General features: G+C 37.0%; 4 protein-coding genes across 11 annotated transcripts in view; 2 read left to right on the forward strand and 2 right to left on the reverse strand.

Moving 5' to 3' along the window:
• Positions 1-316: 316 nt before the first annotated feature.
• psmb12 (proteasome 20S subunit beta 12) lies at positions 317-4863 on the reverse strand. Its single transcript, XM_067612135.1, has 6 exons — positions 4725-4863; positions 4189-4259; positions 3457-3588; positions 2593-2722; positions 2352-2496; positions 317-816 (listed from the first exon to the last, which is right to left on the reverse strand). The coding sequence occupies exons 1-6, from the start codon at positions 4770-4772 to the stop codon at positions 689-691; spliced, it is 654 nt and encodes a 217-aa protein (XP_067468236.1). The 5' UTR covers positions 4773-4863; the 3' UTR covers positions 317-688.
• Positions 4802-8299, forward strand: psmb13a (proteasome 20S subunit beta 13a). Its single transcript, XM_067612134.1, has 8 exons — positions 4802-4932; positions 5227-5314; positions 5563-5660; positions 6155-6295; positions 6536-6651; positions 6911-6969; positions 7297-7448; positions 7905-8299. The coding sequence occupies exons 1-8, from the start codon at positions 4871-4873 to the stop codon at positions 8014-8016; spliced, it is 828 nt and encodes a 275-aa protein (XP_067468235.1). The 5' UTR covers positions 4802-4870; the 3' UTR covers positions 8017-8299.
• A 316-nt stretch (positions 8300-8615) lies between these two features.
• Positions 8616-20655, forward strand: part of psmb8a (proteasome 20S subunit beta 8A) — a 125299-nt gene continuing 113259 nt past the window's right edge. For 2 of the 3 annotated variants that reach the window (XR_010931632.1, XM_067612133.1), the window contains exons 1-4: positions 8616-9068; positions 9580-9721; positions 10733-10844; positions 12053-12182. Coding sequence is in view for 2 of the 3 variants with exons in the window: in XM_067612133.1 (XP_067468234.1) it covers positions 8919-9068; positions 9580-9721; positions 10733-10844; positions 12053-12182 (534 nt within the window). In the remaining variant the exon portion in view is untranslated. Of the gene's footprint in view, positions 9069-9579; positions 9722-10732; positions 10845-12052; positions 12183-13322; positions 13528-13867; positions 14672-20655 lie in introns of those variants that run through there. The other variant, XM_067612131.1, reaches the window with a different exon arrangement.
• The window catches only part of LOC137198354 (major histocompatibility complex class I-related gene protein-like), a 43392-nt gene continuing 39248 nt past the window's right edge, over positions 16512-20655 (reverse strand). For 4 of the 6 annotated variants that reach the window (XM_067612126.1, XM_067612125.1, XM_067612122.1 and 1 more), the window contains exons 4-8: positions 19944-20249; positions 18953-19057; positions 18349-18366; positions 18088-18163; positions 16512-17634 (exon numbers count right to left, since the gene is read on the reverse strand). In XM_067612126.1, coding sequence (XP_067468227.1) covers positions 18114-18163; positions 18349-18366; positions 18953-19057; positions 19944-20249 — 479 coding nt within the window. In that variant the 3' untranslated portion in view covers positions 16512-17634; positions 18088-18113. The remainder of the gene's footprint in view (positions 17635-18087; positions 18164-18348; positions 18367-18952; positions 19058-19943; positions 20250-20655) is intronic. The other 2 variants (XM_067612128.1, XM_067612127.1) reach the window with 1 other exon arrangement.

Consider the following 20655-nt stretch of genomic DNA (forward strand, 5'->3'; position numbering starts at 1 on the left):
CTGACTCCATGATGTTAAGATCAGGGATACAAGTAGTTCTTTATGACATTGGCTGTATATTTGGGATCTTTGTCATGCTGCAGAATAAATTTGGGACCGATGAGACGCCTCCCTGATGGTATTGCATTATGGATAAGAATCTAAACATCTAAAGTGCCTAAAACTTTTGCACAGTACTGTATATGCACTAGAATTTTAGAGCACTTTAAAATGATATTCAGCACCAAGGACAGTAATTTACAAAAAAACATATCACAAATCCTTGAAGATATTGAAGCTCAAATAAATAAAAAAAGGGAGAGGAGAGACGACAAGGTTTTAGAAAATATTTAGTTTTGTTTATTTCAATTTCACATATTTCCTCACTTTAAAACAACAACACAAAACATGTGATTTGGACACATAAAAAGACAGAAAAAAAATCTTATTTTATGATGGAAATGATTATGTTTAAGGAGCTGAGAGTGGAATTTTATAGTTTTGTATAGATTTTGTATACATTTCTATAAAGCAAATACTACAAGAACACAGTTTTTATATCAGTTTCCACATAAGATTCACTTAACTTGTTTTTCAGGTGTCTGAACTAGTGTGTCTAATAAAGTTGTGGCTCATGCCTCCAAACTCTCCAACCCACCACCCCCCCAAATGCAAAGAAATTCATCTTTCATTGGTGGTTCAAAGGCGGTCACTCATCATGGAACCGTGGCAGCTTGTTGCCAGGGACGACCACATGCTCCACCCCTGTTTCCGTGATCACCACCAGGTGAGCCACACCCCCGCTGACGTTGTCTCTGCCCATGGCCAGAGCAAGAGCTGCGAGCACAGCCGCAGAGAGAGGAAGGAAAGGGAGGAAGGAAAGAACAAAGAGAAGCAGGGGAAACATGTAGGTCAAGTAGGTCAAGTTGAACAAGCACAGACATGCAGTGTAATACATTTATACACCTGCTAACAACTATCAAGTCACCATCTAACATTTAATTGTGTTTAAAATTGATTTACATTAAACTCTTTCCTTTAAAGAACAGGTTCACAATTCCACAAAGTCTGTCTTAAAACAAAAGTATGAACATTGAAACAGATTTTACTTCCTCCTGATTATACTGGTCATTAGAAGATTCCCCTACAGATACACTCATGATGTAAGTGATCAGGGACAAAAGTCCTCATTTTGAACAACAATACATTTAAAAGTTATTCTGAAGATAAAATGAGGCTTCAGCAGTCTGAGTTAGGCAAATAAAGTGGATTTCTACAGTTACAGTGTTTTTAGTATAAAATTCTCTCTATGTTTCCCTGGACAGTGTTTTCCTGTTGATCTGCAGTGGATAGTAACAAAAAGAGAATATTTATCACTAAAAAGACTATATTTTAAATATATGAACGTGATCTAACTAATCAGGACAACTGAGGCTTCACAATAGCTTCAGATAAACTTTTAAATACATTTTTGCACTGAAGGAGGATCATCACGTACACTGAAAGTGCATTATAGGAGATCTCTTAATGGCCAATATGAACAGGAGGAATAATTACAGCAAGAAAAACCTGTTTCAGTGTTTATATGCACACCTGACTGTTGTCTTAAGACAAACTTGAAAAACTGTGAACCTATCCTTTAAGTACATATGTACATGCAACACTGATCCTTTGATATTGTGTATGTAAGAGCTTAAAGATCCCCTCCAGACATGTTTTAAGACAGATTTGTGTCTGATTTTTTGTTTTGACAGAAATAAAAGTTCAATTACCTTGTTATTACATTATTTTAGAATTGCATTCTCCTGAATTGTCTTCTACATTGATTTGGTACTTTATTTCTCTCTAAAGCACTGTTATGAAAAGTTATTATCAATATTATTATTATAATCAGTTCCTAAAATTAAATCTATTCCTTCTCCCTCACAGAAAAATCTGAATATACGAATATATGTCTCCTACTTCTCTGTAAAGTACATTCTCATGTGTTTGTGCACTGGAGCTTTCCAGCTTCCACATCACACTTGTGTTAGTTGAATTCTGAACCACAATTGGCTCGCAAAGTAGTTGTGACGTCAAAAATCCTACTTGTTGATTTGTGCATGTGTTAAACTGAGTTTTAAGCTGAACACAGAAGAACTTTCGCCCTTCAGCAGATGAAAGCTGTTGAAGATTAAGCATTTTAAACCCAGAGATTTGCTGAGCACGGATCCTCATTTTCTATAACAGCCTGGTTCATATTCACACATTTTCATGCAATCACAAGACAATTTCCCCCAAAAACATTTTCAAATCCTGACATGAAAATCCTAACAAAACTAGTACAATTTTATTTAAATGTGGGTAAATAAGAGTAAAATAATCAACAATACCATTAGTGGCAAACTGTAAACATTCCTCTCTGCTCATGTTGGGTTTGTATTTGGCGTCAACGTAGCCGTAGATGTAAGTGCTGCCTGAGCCGCCGATGGTAACAGGCTGACTCACTAACATCCCACCTAGAGACACGACGTACACCTGAAGAAGAAGAAGAATATCACTGTCGCAGCCACATGCAGCAAGGTGGACTTACTATTCACTATCACCATCACTGTCATCATGACCACTACCTACCTGTGGTCCTTTCTTCTTGTCCCAGCCTGCTGTGAGGAAGCCGGCCTGCAGCTCGTCTTTGTTCTTGTAACACAGTTCCTTCAGCACCGACGCTGCTGCTATCACCAGTGGAGGAGTCTCCATCTGGACACTGTGGATTGAGGAGGATCAGGAAAGATATGTGAGAATCAGACTGTCAAGTTTGTGGTGTAGGAAGTAGAAGAAAGATCTACTATGTGTTGCCTTTGGATCCTAAAATCATTTTGTATAGGTGTAGATTCAGTGTTATATATGTGTTTATTATGTGTGTGTAGCCAGAATTATGGTTGTACCAGGTTGCATATAGGCAAACGTGCACAGGGGAGACATTTCTTTTATACTTGTATGTAGCATGTTTACATTTGTTTACGTCTCCTCTTCAGACTCGCCTCCGAATATGACAGTCAACTTGCTTGACTCACAGATCCGCACTTCTCTGAAGACACGTGTAAACGTCTCTGCAGAGAGGGGTGTTATGGGTAACTATAGGTCGCAGAGGTTCGCACAGGAGCCAACATGCACAGCTTCCAAACTCAGCAGTGAATAGTGCAAACTTGCACATCGAGCAAGGATTGGTTGGTGGATATAATTGCTGTTAGAGTGTGTTCTTCAAGTGACCCCTGTTCATGTTCGCCTACTGAACTAGGATTAATAGCACACAATACCAGTCAAATGTTTGGACTTTCTCATTCACGTGAATGGGAAGGTGTGTCCAAACTTTTGACTAGTACTTTATATTTAAACATGAAATGTAATGTATGTTTTGTCTGTGTGCCGACACATGCAAATGTCATGTGAGGATATTAGTGTAATATGTGCAAATGTATTTATATGTTTGTGTGGTACCTGTGGAAGGACAAGTGGAACTTTGCAGCTTTGATGACGGCCTGAGCGTCTGCGAGTGATCCGGCCATGCAACAGAAGATCTGGTCATGAACCTGAATCACCTTGTTGATGGTCTTAGATGATACATATTCCCTGAACAGAGAGGCAAAGTGAGGGTGAACAAACCCCATAGACTACTTATACATTTACAGCAGTGAGAAGATATTATAATAATAATAATAATGATAATAATAATAATAATATACAACCATATCATTCAGGTTGAAATGTCTGCATGTACAGGATGACATTACTAAAAATATCTGCAGAGTAACAATCTGAGTTCCAGGTTAAGTGCACATGAATGCTAAATTTATGGAACAATACATGAAAACAAGACATCAATGTGAAATGTAGTTTACTGGTTTGGAGATGCAGGCGGTTACTGGAGCAAAGCTGTGACTTTGAGACATTATGTAAATGATGCTTATGATATGTTTAAAATTTTAAATGAATTTTTTTATGAAAAATGTTGTCCTTTAAGCATACACAGCTACACATTGTCACCTTGTTGCCACTTTAATTCATCATCCTACCCGTGTGTTTGCCGGAGCAATGGGTTTATATGACATTTGTTGCTTTACGACAACTGTGTATTTTATCTTTATCATGAATGTTATTAAGCAGTCCCTTCAGTGTGTGAATGTGTTATACAATAAAAGTAACTTCAGTGTTTTGTCACAGCATCCTCACCCTCCAATGGAAGCCCTGGAATCTGAACCAATCACGACCCCTCCATCAAAAATGGCAGCCAGGATGGTGGTCTGAGGGAGAGCAGAGGAGGAGACTGATTGTTGATACGTTTTGATTCTTCAATGTTAGAGAAATAGTCATATTTAGCAAACTATGACAGAAGACAAATATAATACCTGGCTGAGCAGCATGGACACTTAATTTGTCATGGCTTCGACTGAGGTTATGGCTATGCATTCTGGGAATTTGAGTTCTGTGAATAAATGGCGATATTAACTAAAAACGAAAGTGTAGCCTGGCGTTTTCTGTGTAGAAGTGTAAATAATAAACTTCTCCGGAGCTAAAATATAAACATTCACTGATACTAAAACACTTGTAATGTCGAGTCGATGTAACTTTACTTAGTCTGAAGTTACTAATCAGGTAAAGCATCACCTGTTCATCCGCGATAGCGGTTATCGGTCATTTTACGCGTCATATGCTTTGTGCTGCATCTGGAGAAAAAGATAATAGTGAATAAGTCCAGATTTACTCACCCCTGTGCTGACTCCTTTGACTTGTGAGTCCATACAGCGTTTCTCCATTTTCTCTCCAAAATCGAAAGAGAGGAAGGAGAGGTGACGCTCAGAACAGCGACCTCAGGCGCACCGAGACGCGCACAGAAGCCGCAGTCAGATCCAGTATGGCGCTGTCAAATGTCTTCGAAACTCCTGCAGCTGGGTTTAATTTCGATAACGCGGAGAGGTATGAGCTTCTTTTTATGTCTTCTTAGTATCAAACTGAACCAATCATGTAAAAAAATCAAACCAAACAGTAGGTTACACTGCTGAGCTTTCACTGGGATCAAAAGTGAAAGTAACTTTTCTTTCCTGCGTGTTTATCAGTTGAATGAAACAATGTAGTGATGATGTGTTCACGGTTATAACAGTAAAATATATTCATCAGCTGTTATTAATACCCCAATTATTCCCCTGTTACCCCCACCTCTCTCTCTCTCTCTCTCCCCCCACTCCACCTTTCTCCCCCTCCCCTCTCTAGAAATGCTGCATTGGAGGGTCTTTTTGACGGAGGACAGGCACCTAAACCTCTGAAAACAGGCACCACCATAGCAGGAGTGGTGTTCAAGGTGAGTATAAAAGCTGTTTAAACTGCACTGATAGAAAAATATGAATGAACCAAAACAGTGACTTTAATGTTTTAGCCCTTGAAATACACATTGTTCATTCATTCCAGTACGATATAAATAGAAACTTGCAGATACATAAAACTGCATGAGATGCCTTTATTTTTTTTTTAAATATCAAAGTTAATTATGTTGTATGTTGGTGCTATTGTGAGCACAGATAATATATTATCCCATCTGTGTTGGTGCAGGATGGGGTGGTGCTGGGAGCAGACACTAGAGCTACTTCCAGTGAAGTGGTGGCTGACAAGATGTGTGCAAAGATCCACTACATTTCTCCAAATATATAGTAAGTCTGATACACGGTACATGCTACACTGAAACAATCTACCTTTAAAATACTCTCACTCTTATCAGTCTGTGATGTCTGATGCACTTCCATTTTTTGTGATAGAGTACATTTAGAGTACATTTTTTTCTTGCACTACACATAAACTGCCTCCTTTACTTCCATTTAAGTGATTTCCTACATACCCCAGGATGTGAGTGACCTTGTATTAAATAACTGTTACTGCAGGAAAGTAAACTGTTCTACTGAAGTGATTTGTAATTAAAGTAACATACTGCAGGTGACAGATCACCAAAGATGCAGGCTGTGGTTGCATTGCATTCTGGGCTATTGAGGCTGCTGTATGATAGATGAACTTTGATGCAAAATAGTGGCCCAAAAGAACTCTATGTCTCCCTCTCTCTCGTCTTTAATGTCTCCCTCTCTTACTTACCCTTTTCCTTCCTTCCCCTCATCTTTTCTCACAATCTAATCGTCTCTGTCTCTCTCTCTAGTTGTTGTGGAGCAGGTACAGCAGCAGATACAGAGAAGACCACAGACCTTCTCTCCTCCAACCTCACCATCTTCTCTCTGAACAGCGGGAGGAACCCGCGTGTCATCATGGCCGTCAACATACTACAGGACATGTTGTACAGGTTTGTGTTTTACATGCACATGTACCTGTAATCTATAGTTTATTCATTTAAATGTTTTTTTTTTTTTAATTTAAACTCAAAAACATGTTCTTTTCAACTCTTTTTATGTTCAGCACTTGGAGTTGCATTTGATGTATGACTTGTGCTATATTAATAAAGTTTGATTGATTGATTGATATTCTTCGTTCATAAAACTGGTGTTTATCAGACTTCCCATGTTTCGATCTCTTTGGTCTGCAGGTATCAAGGCCAAATTGGGGCCAATCTTATACTGGGAGGAGTAGATTGTACTGGGAACCACCTGTACACTGTGGGGCCATATGGGAGTGTAAACAAGGTGCCTTATCTTTCTATGGGTATGTGACATAATGTTATTTATGATCACTGGCAGTACTGTACAGTGACATCTTTTTCTTGGATTCTTTGTTGGTGATTTCTGTGATTCTCTTTTCTCTGTCTGTTCAGTTGTCCTGGCTGTTACTGCTCAGCCTTAACACCGAGTTCTTGTTCTTTATGTTTCAAATGTGTCATTTTAATTTGCTGGAGTTATGCATTTTATTTACTCTCAGCCTACATCCAATCCGTTTCATCTGACTTTACTTTGTGTTCTTGCAGGATCTGGTGACCTGGCTGCTCTCGCAATTCTAGAGGACGGGTTCAAACCCGACCTGGAGGTACGTCACAGGTGTCGTTACATATTGTGACAGTGATTGATGGTCATGATCATTTAGACATGATCAGAAATGTACATAATAAAAAATATTTCACTTACCTTTCATTTGACAGGCTGCATGAGCCTCTAGATAATGCAAACAGTTTAAAAAGGTTACAAACCATTTATTCTCCTACTTACTGAATTATGTATGTTCTCAACTAAAAAAATGTGCAGCATCTGGGAATTGCTTCAGTTGAATTTTAAAGCTAATGGATGCCTCTTTCTTCTCCTTCATGCTCTGTGTGTGTCTCTGTGTCGCCCCTCTCTCCATCATCGACTATCTCAGCTGGAGGAGGCGAAGGAGCTGGTGCGTGTTGCCATCCACGCCGGCATCATGAATGATCTCGGCTCAGGCAACAACATCGACGTCTGTGTCATCACCAGACAAGGAGTGGACTACATCAGACCCTATCAGGAGTCAGAGTACAAAGACAAGAGGTAGGCCAGTAGTAGTGGGACTTTATTAAGATCAGCTCACCAGACAGATTTTAAAAGGAGATATTTTAGTCAGTGTTAGAGATTATACTTTTTATGAGCTAAATTGTGTTTTAACCCTTTAGCTTGTTAGTTCTTGAACAGTTTGTCATTCTACAAACAAAACAATAGTTTTGCATCACATAACTACAATGATCAGTGCCAGCTGCACCTCACCTCACGCTGGTCCCCACATAAGTTTAGGAAAACACACATTAGGCTACACTTGTCATGCAGAGACCCAAAGGAATATCTGATTTTGTGCATATTAAGATTTTACAATATGCCAAGATAGAAAACTGTCCAAATATGATTTATTCCACAAAACAAGGAATTTTAATGACTGATTAAGCATCTCGTATGGAAAGACAGTATATAATTTAATTACAAATCTCTCTCTCTCTCTCTCTCTCTCTCTAGGAAAATGAAATACAAGTACCGTCCGGGCACAACACCGGTTCTGACAGAGAAAGTAGTCCCCTTAAAGCTGGAGGTTGTAAAGGAGATGGTGCAGCGGATGGATACAGCCTGAGTCTCAAAAAAAATCACCATTAACCACCAAACAACATTAAAGAGTGAAAAAAAAGTTTTCAGTTTTATTACACTATTATTCACCAGATTTTAAATAAAAGTTGTCGAACTTCTAAGACACTTTTGATTTGATTTGTCACCATGTTTCTGCTCTGCTTCACTCTGTAATAAGTTGTTACTGCAGCGAGATGCTACTGGGTCATAATGAGACGTTTATAACCTGTTTTTACAATATGGAATGATCTTTTTTTTTTAAAATAAAATACAATAATATTATAAACAACTATGATGCCTCCTGTTGCCTTATTCTGTTCATGTTTTTTATTTATTTCATGACATTCTGCACTATTTAAACTTACCACAACACTCCCATTAAAAATGAGCTCTTGTAGGCAACTTTACTGCACATTACATTGATTTATATGTCATATCATGCTACATTATGAATTATCTACATTAGATTGTGTATTTTATTACATGCGCTAATATTGTCAGTGACCTGGCTGGCTTCTCAAACCTCAGTGTTGCATTTCCGCCTAGAGACTGATGATGAGAAAAATATAAAGCTCTCCTATTGGTTTATGCGGTTTTTATCTTTTTGATCAAATCTGCAGGGAGTCAGGGAGATTTTTATATTTTGGTCAAGCTTCTTGATTTCAACGTATTGATTAAATATATGTATAATAGTTGCGTATTAGTTTTGTGTTTTTCTGATTTGCATGTAGCTCTGAGAGAAAAAAAGTCTACTGAAATATTGTTAAAAACTCTTTCACTTTCGAATTCTTTGTCGCGTACGAGGAAATTATCCTTGACGCATTGTCAGCCGCCTTCGTCTTTTTTGGAAAATTGAACACCTAAACTGTAGAATATAATTAAAATAAAGTGTGTGCACTTTGATACATAATGGCTCTTTTCGACGTAACTGGTTTCAAGTCTTATTCTGAGCTCCGCGGGCAGATTCTTCCAGCAGGACAAACGCATCTCGTCGACAGAACCAACCACTACAATTTCGGGGCCAAAACTCAGGAATTTGCTGTACCTATGGGTGTAGACGTGAGTATCTTTTCACAAAATTTTGGTAAGATATTAATATTGGCTACTAAATCATATCCGGATAACCTGCTACAAGCGTGACGCGTCAGACGCGATGAGGTTATCAAGTTATTTTACGCGTCTCTTGTTTGTTTGCTACCAATGAAATATCATATTCTGCATTAATCTTCACTATCACGAGTTATTGTCAAAGAATAATAGGTTCTGATAAATATTTCACTCTCATTTTCCCTTACACACACACACACACACACACACACACACACACACACACACACACACACACACACACATGCTTACCTAGGTCACTTTTGGGGACATTGCACAGACTTAGATTCATTTCCTGGAGTTACCCTAACCTTAACCATAACCACTGGCCCCCAAAAAATCAACTTTTCAGCCGTCCCCAATCAACTGGTGTGCGTCCCTGAACGTAAGCTAAGTCATTTCCACACACGTGCAATTACACATCATGTAACATGAGTTCTCTCTTCTTTGGCTTCATTTTTAGCCCTCAGGCTTTCTCAAGTCCTGCAACCATGATGGGGGTGTGTGCATCGAAATGAACCATGGTACGACCACCCTGGCCTTCAAGTTCAGACATGGAGTCATCGTGGCTGTGGACTCCAGAGCCTCAGCTGGCCGTTACTTAGGTAAATATATGTCTGGAAAACTATGGAAACTTTTTTTTTCTTTTCCTTTCCTGACTTGGGAAAGGTGGACCTGCATAAAAGTTGGGCAAATTGTGGGAAACATTGATTATATATCACTTGTCATTTCACATCTTTTGATAGCATGTTAGCTGCTGTGAGAAAAGGTACCTGAGTTATAGAGAGATGTGGCCCAATTAACAGTCATATTGTCCAGCCACCATCACCATACTGTACTGTACAGAAAACAAACATCTTAGATAAACTCATCTGCATGTATCTTTGCCCAAATCTAGTAATATGACTAAAATTTACTGTGTCCTTTATGTTTGATCACGTGTTTAGTCAAGTGCAACTTGACATAAACACAAATAACATGGGATTAAGTAGCCTAATAGTAGCATAGTTTCATCTGAGCCACTTATTAAATGTTTACCATCAAAAACATTTTTAACCTTTATTTATTCAGGGGAGTTTCTCGAGGAGCAATACTCTCAGAGCATGAGTTGGGGGTAAGGGCTTTGCTCAAGGGCACCTCAGTGGTGGTAATGAGGGAGGGGCCAGTGCTGCTTTTCACTTTCCCCACCCAGGTCTACAGTGAGGTCACAAGCTTGCTTCTCTATCCTTTAGGCCGCCACTGACCCATATTGGTGGAGTTTATTGCAAATTGACTGTTTACTGGATATTTTCATCATACACTTTTCAATGCAGAGTGGAATTATATCAAGTAACACATTGCTTTGCTGTAACATGTGAAATATCACTATAATATAGGGTTTATAAAAGCCCAAAGATTGCAAAGCTAATAATAAAGCAACCAAACCTGACATATATAAATACTATTTACAGACGACATGACAGAGATGTTAATCTATGACATGAAAATGTATGTAAAAAGGACGACTTCATACATGGTGGTGTGGTGACATTTTGTGTTAAATGAAGCCTATCTCATAGTGTTGACAACTTGGTACCTAAATGTCTCTTTTTCTGAAATGTGTTGCGGCTCCTCAGCATCTAATGATGTCAACAAGGTGATAGAGATCAACCCCTACCTGCTGGGCACCATGTCGGGCAGCGCTGCAGACTGTCAGTACTGGGAGAGACTCCTGGCCAAAGAATGCAGGTCTGTCACATCTAACTGCTCGTCCTTTATGTGTTTGTTTGTGAATGCTTTTATCATTCTATGTGTTATTCTGAGACCCCGTTTACACCTTTCATTGACATGCAATCTGTATCTGGATATCTTGTCTGGATAAGGAAAAATGCATGTTAATGGAAGGTGTAAATGTATACAATGTGATGAGAATAGGATGGGATTGGTCAGACCACCTCCCAACAACACCTGACTCCACCTCCTTCTGCTAGCTTTGTCCCTCGGCCGGACAAAACCTAAAAGTATTAGCGGTAGCTATAAGTCTTCCCTCCAAAAAATGAATGACGCCCATCCACGGCATTGCTTCCCTTGACAATGGGACGCATGTTTGATGACAAGTCTGCTAGCTCTGCCAACTAATTTGCATATTGTGATTTGATCACAGTGTGGTGGAGTCAAGATAACAAGAGCTCTTATTAATACCAGGTGTAAATGTAAAGACCCACGGATCAGATGTCATTATTCAGATCATATATCCAGATAAAAATCACATGTTAAAATCAGGTTTGAATGGTTCCAGGATGTTGGTCTTCTCTTCTTCTCTTCATTCTGTCTGTCCAAACTGTCCACATTAGTCCGCCTGTCTTTCTGTCACTGCTGACAAGTCATCTGTCTGTCTTGAAAGACGCTGCAGGATATGAAGCATACATTTGTCTCTCTTTGTGTGTGTCCCAAAGCATTTAGTATTTTAATCTTCTGGCTGTTGGTTTGTACTTGCCTCCCTTATGCCAGGCAACCTTTAGACATAATTTTGTCTGAGAACGTCTTGCGTTAGGTCAGACACCCACTAGATGAGCAGTAGGGTTACCTATGAGAGGGTCAGCACGTACCTGTTTACTGTAATTGCCATCCTGCGCTCCAGACTCCTGATCTCTTCTACAGTGCCTTGATTGCTGTTAAACATGCTTTTGTCATCAGTTTTCTAATGTGAGTGATTAAATGAGCCCAATTGTAAAACAGAAAAACAATAATTTAACAGTTCACACATGAAGAACACTGATGAAAATATCAAGTATGTGTGATAACACTCAGGACACACCAGACTGACAACATGTATGAAATAGTTTCGTTCAGATAAACTGAAAAAACAAAACAAAACATCAACTTCATTATAAACCAGATGAGTATCATGAGTATTAGTTTGGATTTTTGACTGAATTTCTGATGATTTTGTGCAGACTCTACAGGCTGAGGAACAACCACAGGATCTCTGTGGCTGCTGCATCAAAGCTGCTGTCTAACATGATGCTGGGTTACAGAGGCATGGGCCTCTCTATGGGAAGCATGATCTGCGGATGGGACAAAGAGGTAGGCTTGTGTGTGTGTGTGTGTGTGTGTGTGTGTGTGTGTGTGTGTGTGTGTGTGTGTGTGTGTGTGTGTGTGTGTGTGAGTTAGTCGTACATGCAGCAGCACTCAGAGCCTGACACATGATAGTCTTTCTATCACTTTCTGTTAAGGTCCCTTTACACTGTGTGATTTTGGGCTATCTGAGACAAAAGTTGACAATCATGAGAGAAATGTGTCAAAATCCTTCACCTATCCAAAACGGTGCTGCTCGATTTCACTCTGAGTCGTCCACCAACGACTGATTTGGAGAAAAACTAACAGAAATCAGTCAGAATTTTAAGACCAAATTCTCATAGAATAGATTAACCGGTGTACATTTGTAAATGCCGTTTGTTATATAAAGTTTTTTGGAAAACAAACTTATTCTCTTTGATAAACAAAACCAAAACGATAGAGGTGAAACGAAAAAGAGATTTGTGTGATTTGCTGCAATTTAAAAAAATACGATGATGTGAGCTGCTGTTGAGTCTTTCATATAATTTTTTCTATTTACATCGTAGCCCTACGATTAACCAAACGTTCAGCGCACAAACTGAGTCTCAAATTGATATTGTGCAGTCTGACACGTATTGTAACCAAGATTTTTTTATAGAAACTTCATTACAGAGGTATTAGTATATTGTAATGTTGTGGTTTGCAGTACAAACAAGTGTTTCTATTCCTGTGGCCATGTTAAAAGATAACTATGAGTTTCTGAGCTAATCAAGTTTGAAAAAATAAGGAAGTTGACCTGTGATGACTCAATGACGAGAAGTCACTTTATTCACAACGGCAAAACAGTCCTGTAAAAACTATAGACCCCAATCAACACATAAACACATAAAAGTTGAAACGTTTCCCAAATTACATCTTACATTGTTTCTTTAATGAAGATACAAGTATACATTGTAGATGTCATTCATGGAGAAGTTCATCAAATTTGAAGAAGAACCAAAAAAGGCTGTATAGCAGTATATGCATCTCTATTTAGAAGTACTATTGTTATTGTTAAAATTGATCAGACTCATAAAGTAATGAAAGCAGCATTTATTTGCAGATGTATCAGAATCTAGTGGGCTGTATATGAAATGATAATAACTATAATGACTGTGTGCTCTGCAGGGCCCTGGTTTGTACTATGTGGACGATAACGGGACACGTCTGTCTGGCCGGATGTTCTCCACCGGCTGTGGGAGCAGCTTCGCCTACGGTGTGGTGGACAGCGGTTACAGGGAGGACATGACGGTAGAGGAGGCGTATGAACTGGGCCGTCGGGGCATCGCTCACGCTACACACAGGGACGCCTACTCTGGAGGAGTGGTCAACAGTGAGTATTACTTCTATTTTTATTTAGGTCTATCGTTTTTGTTAGCTTTTTCTACATTTCTTTTCCTTTTTTCAATTATACATCTAACATTGTAATAATATAAATATCAGCCTGTTGAAAGCAACTGGATATTCATTCACTTAGTCCTCACTAAAGAATTTTTAAAATCTCTCTCTAAACATTGATTTCCTGCTCATCTACCATCCTGACATCATTTTGGCCAAAGACTGAAAGTTGTTTAGTCTTGTGATGTATAAAACTATGTGTGTATGAGCATTTAAGTGTTTTATGTGTGTATATGTGTGTTAACCTCTGTGTGTTTGTTTGTGTGTTTGTCTAGTGTACCACATGCAGGAGGACGGCTGGATAAAGGTGTGTAAGGAAGACGTATCAGAGCTGATCCACCGTTACAGGAAGGGGATGTTCTGAGTTTGACCCCTAAACCCAGATCAACATCAACACTCTGAACGGTCCAATGATGTGTTTCTTACTAAAATGATTTCACAAAATATAACATTTTTTAAAGAAGGAGGTAAAAATGATTTAGATTCAGAGATACATACTGTTGACACAGTAGTTTTCCGAGATTACATTATTCAATGTATCATTTTGTGCATTAAATGGTTCAGTTCACCCAAATTAACAAAAAAGAAAAGAAAAACTTACCTCTAGTGTTATCTAGCCATGCAGATTATGTTTTGTGTTTATTTGAAATGTATAGAAATACAATTTCATTTGCAGTATCCATTGAATAACAACATTTAAATTATTCATAAGCAAAACAAAGGAAAGAATGATCAACTGTTTCTAAAGACTGAATAATGATTTAACAAAAAGGAAAGTGTGTGAAGAAAATATGGTTTTGTACAGCAGAAAATAGTTCCAGTGAAATGTTTTTACAGTGGGGTCTTCTTGCTGCATCCCATAATTACAATCCCCTCAATCACATTAGAGTCAAGGCAGAAATCTCTGAAACAGTGGGAAGATAAAACCAAAACTATCTGCATTGCTGGTGAGAATTTTTATTTTTTATTTTTTTTAATTTGAGTGAACTGTCTCTTTAAGGTTGTGTCAACCAGATATCCTGTTAAATAATCTTAAAAATACAACACTGAGCTACAAATAAAGACAACTGTTCAACTAACTGGTCTGTGCTGTTATGATTAACCTGAACTGATACAGTCTGATGCTTTATGATATAAAGCCTCAGGTAGTAAATTCTATAGAGTGAGCCAGTAAGTTACTGGAAATCAGAGGAATGTGCAGTGGTGGAAGAAGCACCCAGATCCATTATTTAAGTAAAAGTATAACACAATGTACATTTACTCAATAACAAGTAAAAGTCCTGAAAGTACAGCATCAATACATGCAAAAAGAGTTTTAAAGTACTCCTGACTGGCAGAATGTCCCCTTTAGAGTGTTACTATACTGGATTATTGGTATAAACAGGTAAACATGAAAGCAGCAGTTTAATGTATCTGGTTTTAATTACTTTATACTGTCGGGTATAAAGTAGTAAAAATATTGTACAAGCTGATCATATACTGTATGGTGTTTGGTGCCAAATCTTACTCTGCAGAGTAACTATAGCTGCTGAATAAATATATTGGAGAGAAAAGTACAATATTTCCCTCTGAAATGTAGGTGAGTAGAAATATAAAGCAACATAAAAGTACATCATACAGTAGTTAATGTACTCAGCTATTTCCACCAGTGAGAATATAATTCATTGTTTAGACAAAAGCAAAGCATTTCCAGTAACTGGGAACAATATGTTGTCATATGGTTGATATTATGTAAAATATCTGTACAGATTATTTAATTTGATCTACGTTGCTTTGGACAAAAGCATCTGCCGAATATAAAATATACTTAATGTAGTTCTTTAGGTTCTTAACTATGATTACTATCAACCACACAATTATTCAACATAATAATGTCACCACTTTTTCAACGTTTTGTTAAACTGTGTTGTTTCTGTTATATGTTTCTATGCTGAACTGTGGTGGGAAACTTTTAGGTGTGTCACCTCATCATAACATATTTGGTTTTATTAGTGTGTGTCGGGTGAAATGTGACCACAAACAAACAGTAAGTACCAAACCTCCTCTCTACCTCTCGTACCAGGAAACAAATCAGCCCTGAACCTGTCAGGTGAGATTTCTAAAGATATCATCTTCATGGTAACTGACATTACAGAATCTCACTAATATATCCATTAAATTAATATTACTGTGTATAAATAGTACTTTTGGTTTTGTTATTGTGTATTTTATAGCTTAAAATATTATAATGGTTGATAATGCAACACAGAACAAATGTTTTATTTGTCACACATAGAAAATTAAAAGGTACTGTAATGAGGTCATCTGTTGCTATGCAGTATTCAGTCTCACAGGTTTTCTCCATGGAGGAACTGCATTGTTCTGGTCTCAAAACAACATCGTCTCAGGAAACACAACAAAACAGAAAACACATTTCGTTGTATTGTGTTTTCTGGAGATGTTTGTTGTGTTTTTGGTTTAGTGAAATGTTGTTTCCTTAAATGTTGTTGTTTTGCACTTCACACATTATTACTAAAGAACTGGAGTAATTTCCTGAGACTTGTTGTGTCATCAGTTGCCAGGCAGAACTCAGTGCAACAGGTTTGTTCAGGGGAAAACCAACACACCAGTTTGAGCCTTTATGTGAGCAGTGTGAAGAACTTCTCTAATCCAGGAGCTGCCAAGTCTCAACATCAGTAAAATGAAAGCTGCACACAACCTTTAAATGACTGAGAACTAGAAAACAAATGTGGTTCTAAACCTTATTTCTTCTATTTGTTTATCTCTGTTAAACAGCAGGAAGCTTTTAGGTCTGGAACAAGATACCGGTTGGAGCTTTTAGTCTCTGTGAAAATACTGAGTATTCAATATTAATTTTACTGTAACTACAGTCATAAATGAGTAAACAAACACTTAATAAATTAACAAAAAGAACCAGACTTTTGGAATTTTGGGGACTTTATTGAAATCAAAATACAAAAAGAATCAAACAGCAGTGCAACAGACTTTGACTTTCATTAATGTAATCCAACACAAAATGATTTTGAGAATCAACGTCTTACATGTTTACAGAAACTCAGAGAAAGAAAACCCCTGTCCTTTACTAACCAAACTAAAATTACAGTATAACAATATGGAAAAGACTTAAGAAAGAACATTAATTAAGAAAAACAACTTGATTAACTAGTAAAAACATCAAAACACACAAATTATTACTAATTAATCTAAAACTTTTAACTTGATCAATTTTAAAAGAAATGAACAAGCGAGAATATTTACACACCTGGAAAATAATGTTTATTCTGTATATTTGAGTGTTTGTGGAGGGTAACATGAAAAACCTTCTATCACTGTATATTTATTTTATATCACTGTAGAGATAAATGTATATGTAAATTGTTCAATTAACAGATTATAGATAAAATAATCAGACAGGAATGTGTCTAACACTAAACCTGTCCATTAAAATAAATACCAGGCATATCAAGATACTTCATCAAACTGATGCAAAAATCCAGTGAATGAATTGTGACATGTATGTATATGTGTGTGTGTGATTTTACCAGGTAAATCCCACCACCAGAAATATTTAACTAAGGATATTATGGATTTGTTTCACATCAACACCAAAACCTCAAAAATATATTGTGTATGTATGAAGAACATTATGATGCTTTGGTTGTCTGACATATCTGACTTTACATCTCTCCAAATAAAAATAAAAACGATCTAATTGAATTTACCATCATTGAAGAAATGATTTGTTTGCCTTTTTGTTTCAAAACGATGATCAAAATCATTTAATATCAGATTTAACTTTTATATCTGTAAAATGTTTTTCAATTCATATTCAAATAATGCTTTTAGGACAAAAATGCCTTTTAAATTTGTTTTCTTGACAGTAATCCAATTTTACTGATCACCAACTACAAGATTAACCAGATAACCACTATAATTCTACATTTATAACATGAATGATTAATAACCAATTTATTGACAGTTTACAGATGGACAGGAGAATTTGGCATCTGTCTTTGCTTCAGTGCACAATTTATCCATAAACCTGAAGAGACAGAAAAAACAAATATATTAAATAGTATCAACATAGTTCACATAAATCTACACAAAACCACACATATCATATTATAATTATCTAAGATTGATCATACAGACCTAAAATATCAATGACTGAGTCATTGAGGGATTTACCTATAATACTTTAAGTCATTTGTTTTTACCTCGTTTATCTGCGTTTTCTAAACTTGTTTTCTCAAAAGTTTTTAATAAAACACTTATCTGACCCTCTGATGTGAAGGTTTCTGAAGGTTTCTGCTCCTTTCTTAATATTTTAACTTTATTTAAAACAGCTTCATATTTGTTGTTAAAGACCAATTTAAAGTCAAAAAACTTCTTTGCAACTACAAAGTTACACAGACTTCATAGTGGATGAATTAACAATCTAATAACATTATTTTACAGATAGTTTAATGTAACTTTCCCATATGAAGTAACTCACTGTGTGCAGGTTGGTGTGTTTGTCATTCAGGGTTGTGGATTCAGTCTCTCAGATTGCTCAGAGCCGGAGTCAGAAGCTGTGAGATCAGAAACACACAGTTAGTCCACTAATCCTGCACTGAACTACAAACAAGTCACACTGCAGGAAAAAAGTGCAGAAAATGTTTATCTGCTCAGTATGCAAAAAACACATCTACAGCAGAGTACAAAGGGTCAGACAGGTAAAATAAATAAATAAATAAATAAAAACAAGTTTACTTACAGTTATTAAGGGCTTTGGCTGAAAAAAAAGCAGAGAAATAATTTCAGTTCCCACAAATTCCATAATCCTAAAATATTTTTAACACCTTCTTCCAAATGAATATGATCGCTTGTTCTAGTCACTCAAACTGATCCTCTGATACTTATTTTCCTATAACGTCTTTCTTACATCATCATATTATTGTCATTGTTGGATTCAAAACCAGGTACAGAGTGTAAACCTTTAAAGGTTGACATGTGTTTCTTATCTTAACACACAGTTGACACAGACTCCTGTACTGTTTAAAACACAACAGTGCAGATTCACTCACAGCCTGAGAGCAACTAACTACCTTAAAGTGGTGCCATGAAGTCACCAGTCAGTTTTAAAGGGACATGAATGTATCTCTAAGAGTAAACTTGTATTGAACATAATATATGAAGAAAAGAAGCAGATATGATACAGTGTGATTTACATCACTTCATGTTGTTTAGAACAGATTTCAGTGAACTATGAATTGAAGTTTGCTTCACTTTTGTAATCAGGTTAAAAGCATCAACTCAAAGTCTAAAATCAAAGTACTGAAACAGACAAATGAGGAAATCTTTCTGTTTGGGTCTCTCACCTTCACCGTCTTTCTTCTTCTTGTAAACCATGAATCCAACAACAGCGATGACGATGAGAGCAACAACAACCACGGCAACAGCGATGATGATGGTCATGTCAGTCTCTGTGGAGCAAAACACAACAAAAAATAGTCACAACCTGAACAAATGAAGCAAGTTAGAAGGAAAGAACATCAGAGCAGACAACAATCCTGTATATAAAGTGACAATTTAAGCTCTTTATAGACAATATACATGCGTCCAGTTGTTGTTGTTTTGTATTTTATATTCTCACTTTTCTGCACATAATAACTGTATTTATGCTTGTTATCCATGTTTAGCTTTGCTGTCTTTGTTTAGCTGTATGTGTATGTGTTGGTTTCTTTCCTGTATGTTTATCTTTGACATTGTGTGTCAGCATAATAAAAGATACCGACAACTTTAGTCAGATTAAATACATAAATATATTCATCCAGTTATTAAATGATTTCATCTACTGATCTTCTAAAACTGAGCAGTAGTTCAGTCAATACAGCTGCTGTAATCTCTAAACTGTGGTTACATGTGGTCTGAAAAACGATTAAAAAAAAATTAAATTAAAAATGTGGTAAAAAACAAACAAAAATACAGCTAATATCAAAATATAGAATTTAAAAAATAATATTTTAGTTTTGTATGTTTCATTAGTGAAATTGTTCTGTATTCATCAATCAGTGGACAGACAACATAAATGTTTGGTGGTCAATAATAATTTCTTTAACGTATTTAAAAACTATGTCCTTAAATTAAGAAAATTAATTTTTAGTGATTGGTAGATTCCTGTCAGGGTCACATGATCATCCTGAGATGAGTCACATCTATTGGTTTAAAACTGATCTCAGCCGTAACTTTTTCATTAAAAACTGGATGAAAGAAACAAATTAAACCACATAAGGAAACAAAGCACAATAAATACATTGTTACACTAAGTGTGTGTTTCTTCATCTTCATCACTTTTGATTCCAGTCTTACTTTCGTTGCTTCTGATCACAGCTTTGTCCAGTTTGGTGATGATGTTGTCCTTCACACCAGAGAGCTGAAACACACATTCGTACCTCCCCCAGTCTTCAGGTTTGACTGATGAAAGTTTCAGGTCAGCACTCATCTGGAAGGATCCGTCCTGGTTAGGGAGGATGTCTCCATTTTCCACGTCCTCATGAAGCTCCTCTCCATCTTTCCTCCAGAACAGTGTGGCTCTCTGAGGGTGGAAACCTGTAGCGTGGCAGCTGACTGGAGAGGAGGGAGTCTTCTGGAGGAGAGACACTCTGGAGGGAAGCTCTGGAGTGTAAATACAAAGACAGTTTATAGTTTCTTTATTATTATTTAACATATTAATATTATCATTCCATTTTGGTGTAATGTATTTAGTAACACATATATACAGTATATATGACATAAATATATATAAAGCAATATATATATATGCAAATAAACCTCATTGAAGAATGATTGAGAAAAGAAGGGAGGGACAGAGGAGAAAGACAGATAAAGAGGTGAGGAGTGAAAGACTAGATTAGAAAGAGGAGGACAGTGAGAAAGAAAGAGACAGAAATGTAGAAAAAGAGGTGATAAATGTAAGAGAGAGACAGAGAGAAAATGGGGTAAAGGTGGAGGGAGGCAGAGAGATGAAGAGAGGTGAGAGAGATAATGAAAGAGAAATGTGTGTAAACTGGGACACAGTGGC

This window comes from Thunnus thynnus, chromosome 15 (assembly GCF_963924715.1).
Source record: "Thunnus thynnus chromosome 15, fThuThy2.1, whole genome shotgun sequence".
Taxonomy (NCBI): Eukaryota; Metazoa; Chordata; class Actinopteri; order Scombriformes; family Scombridae; genus Thunnus; species Thunnus thynnus.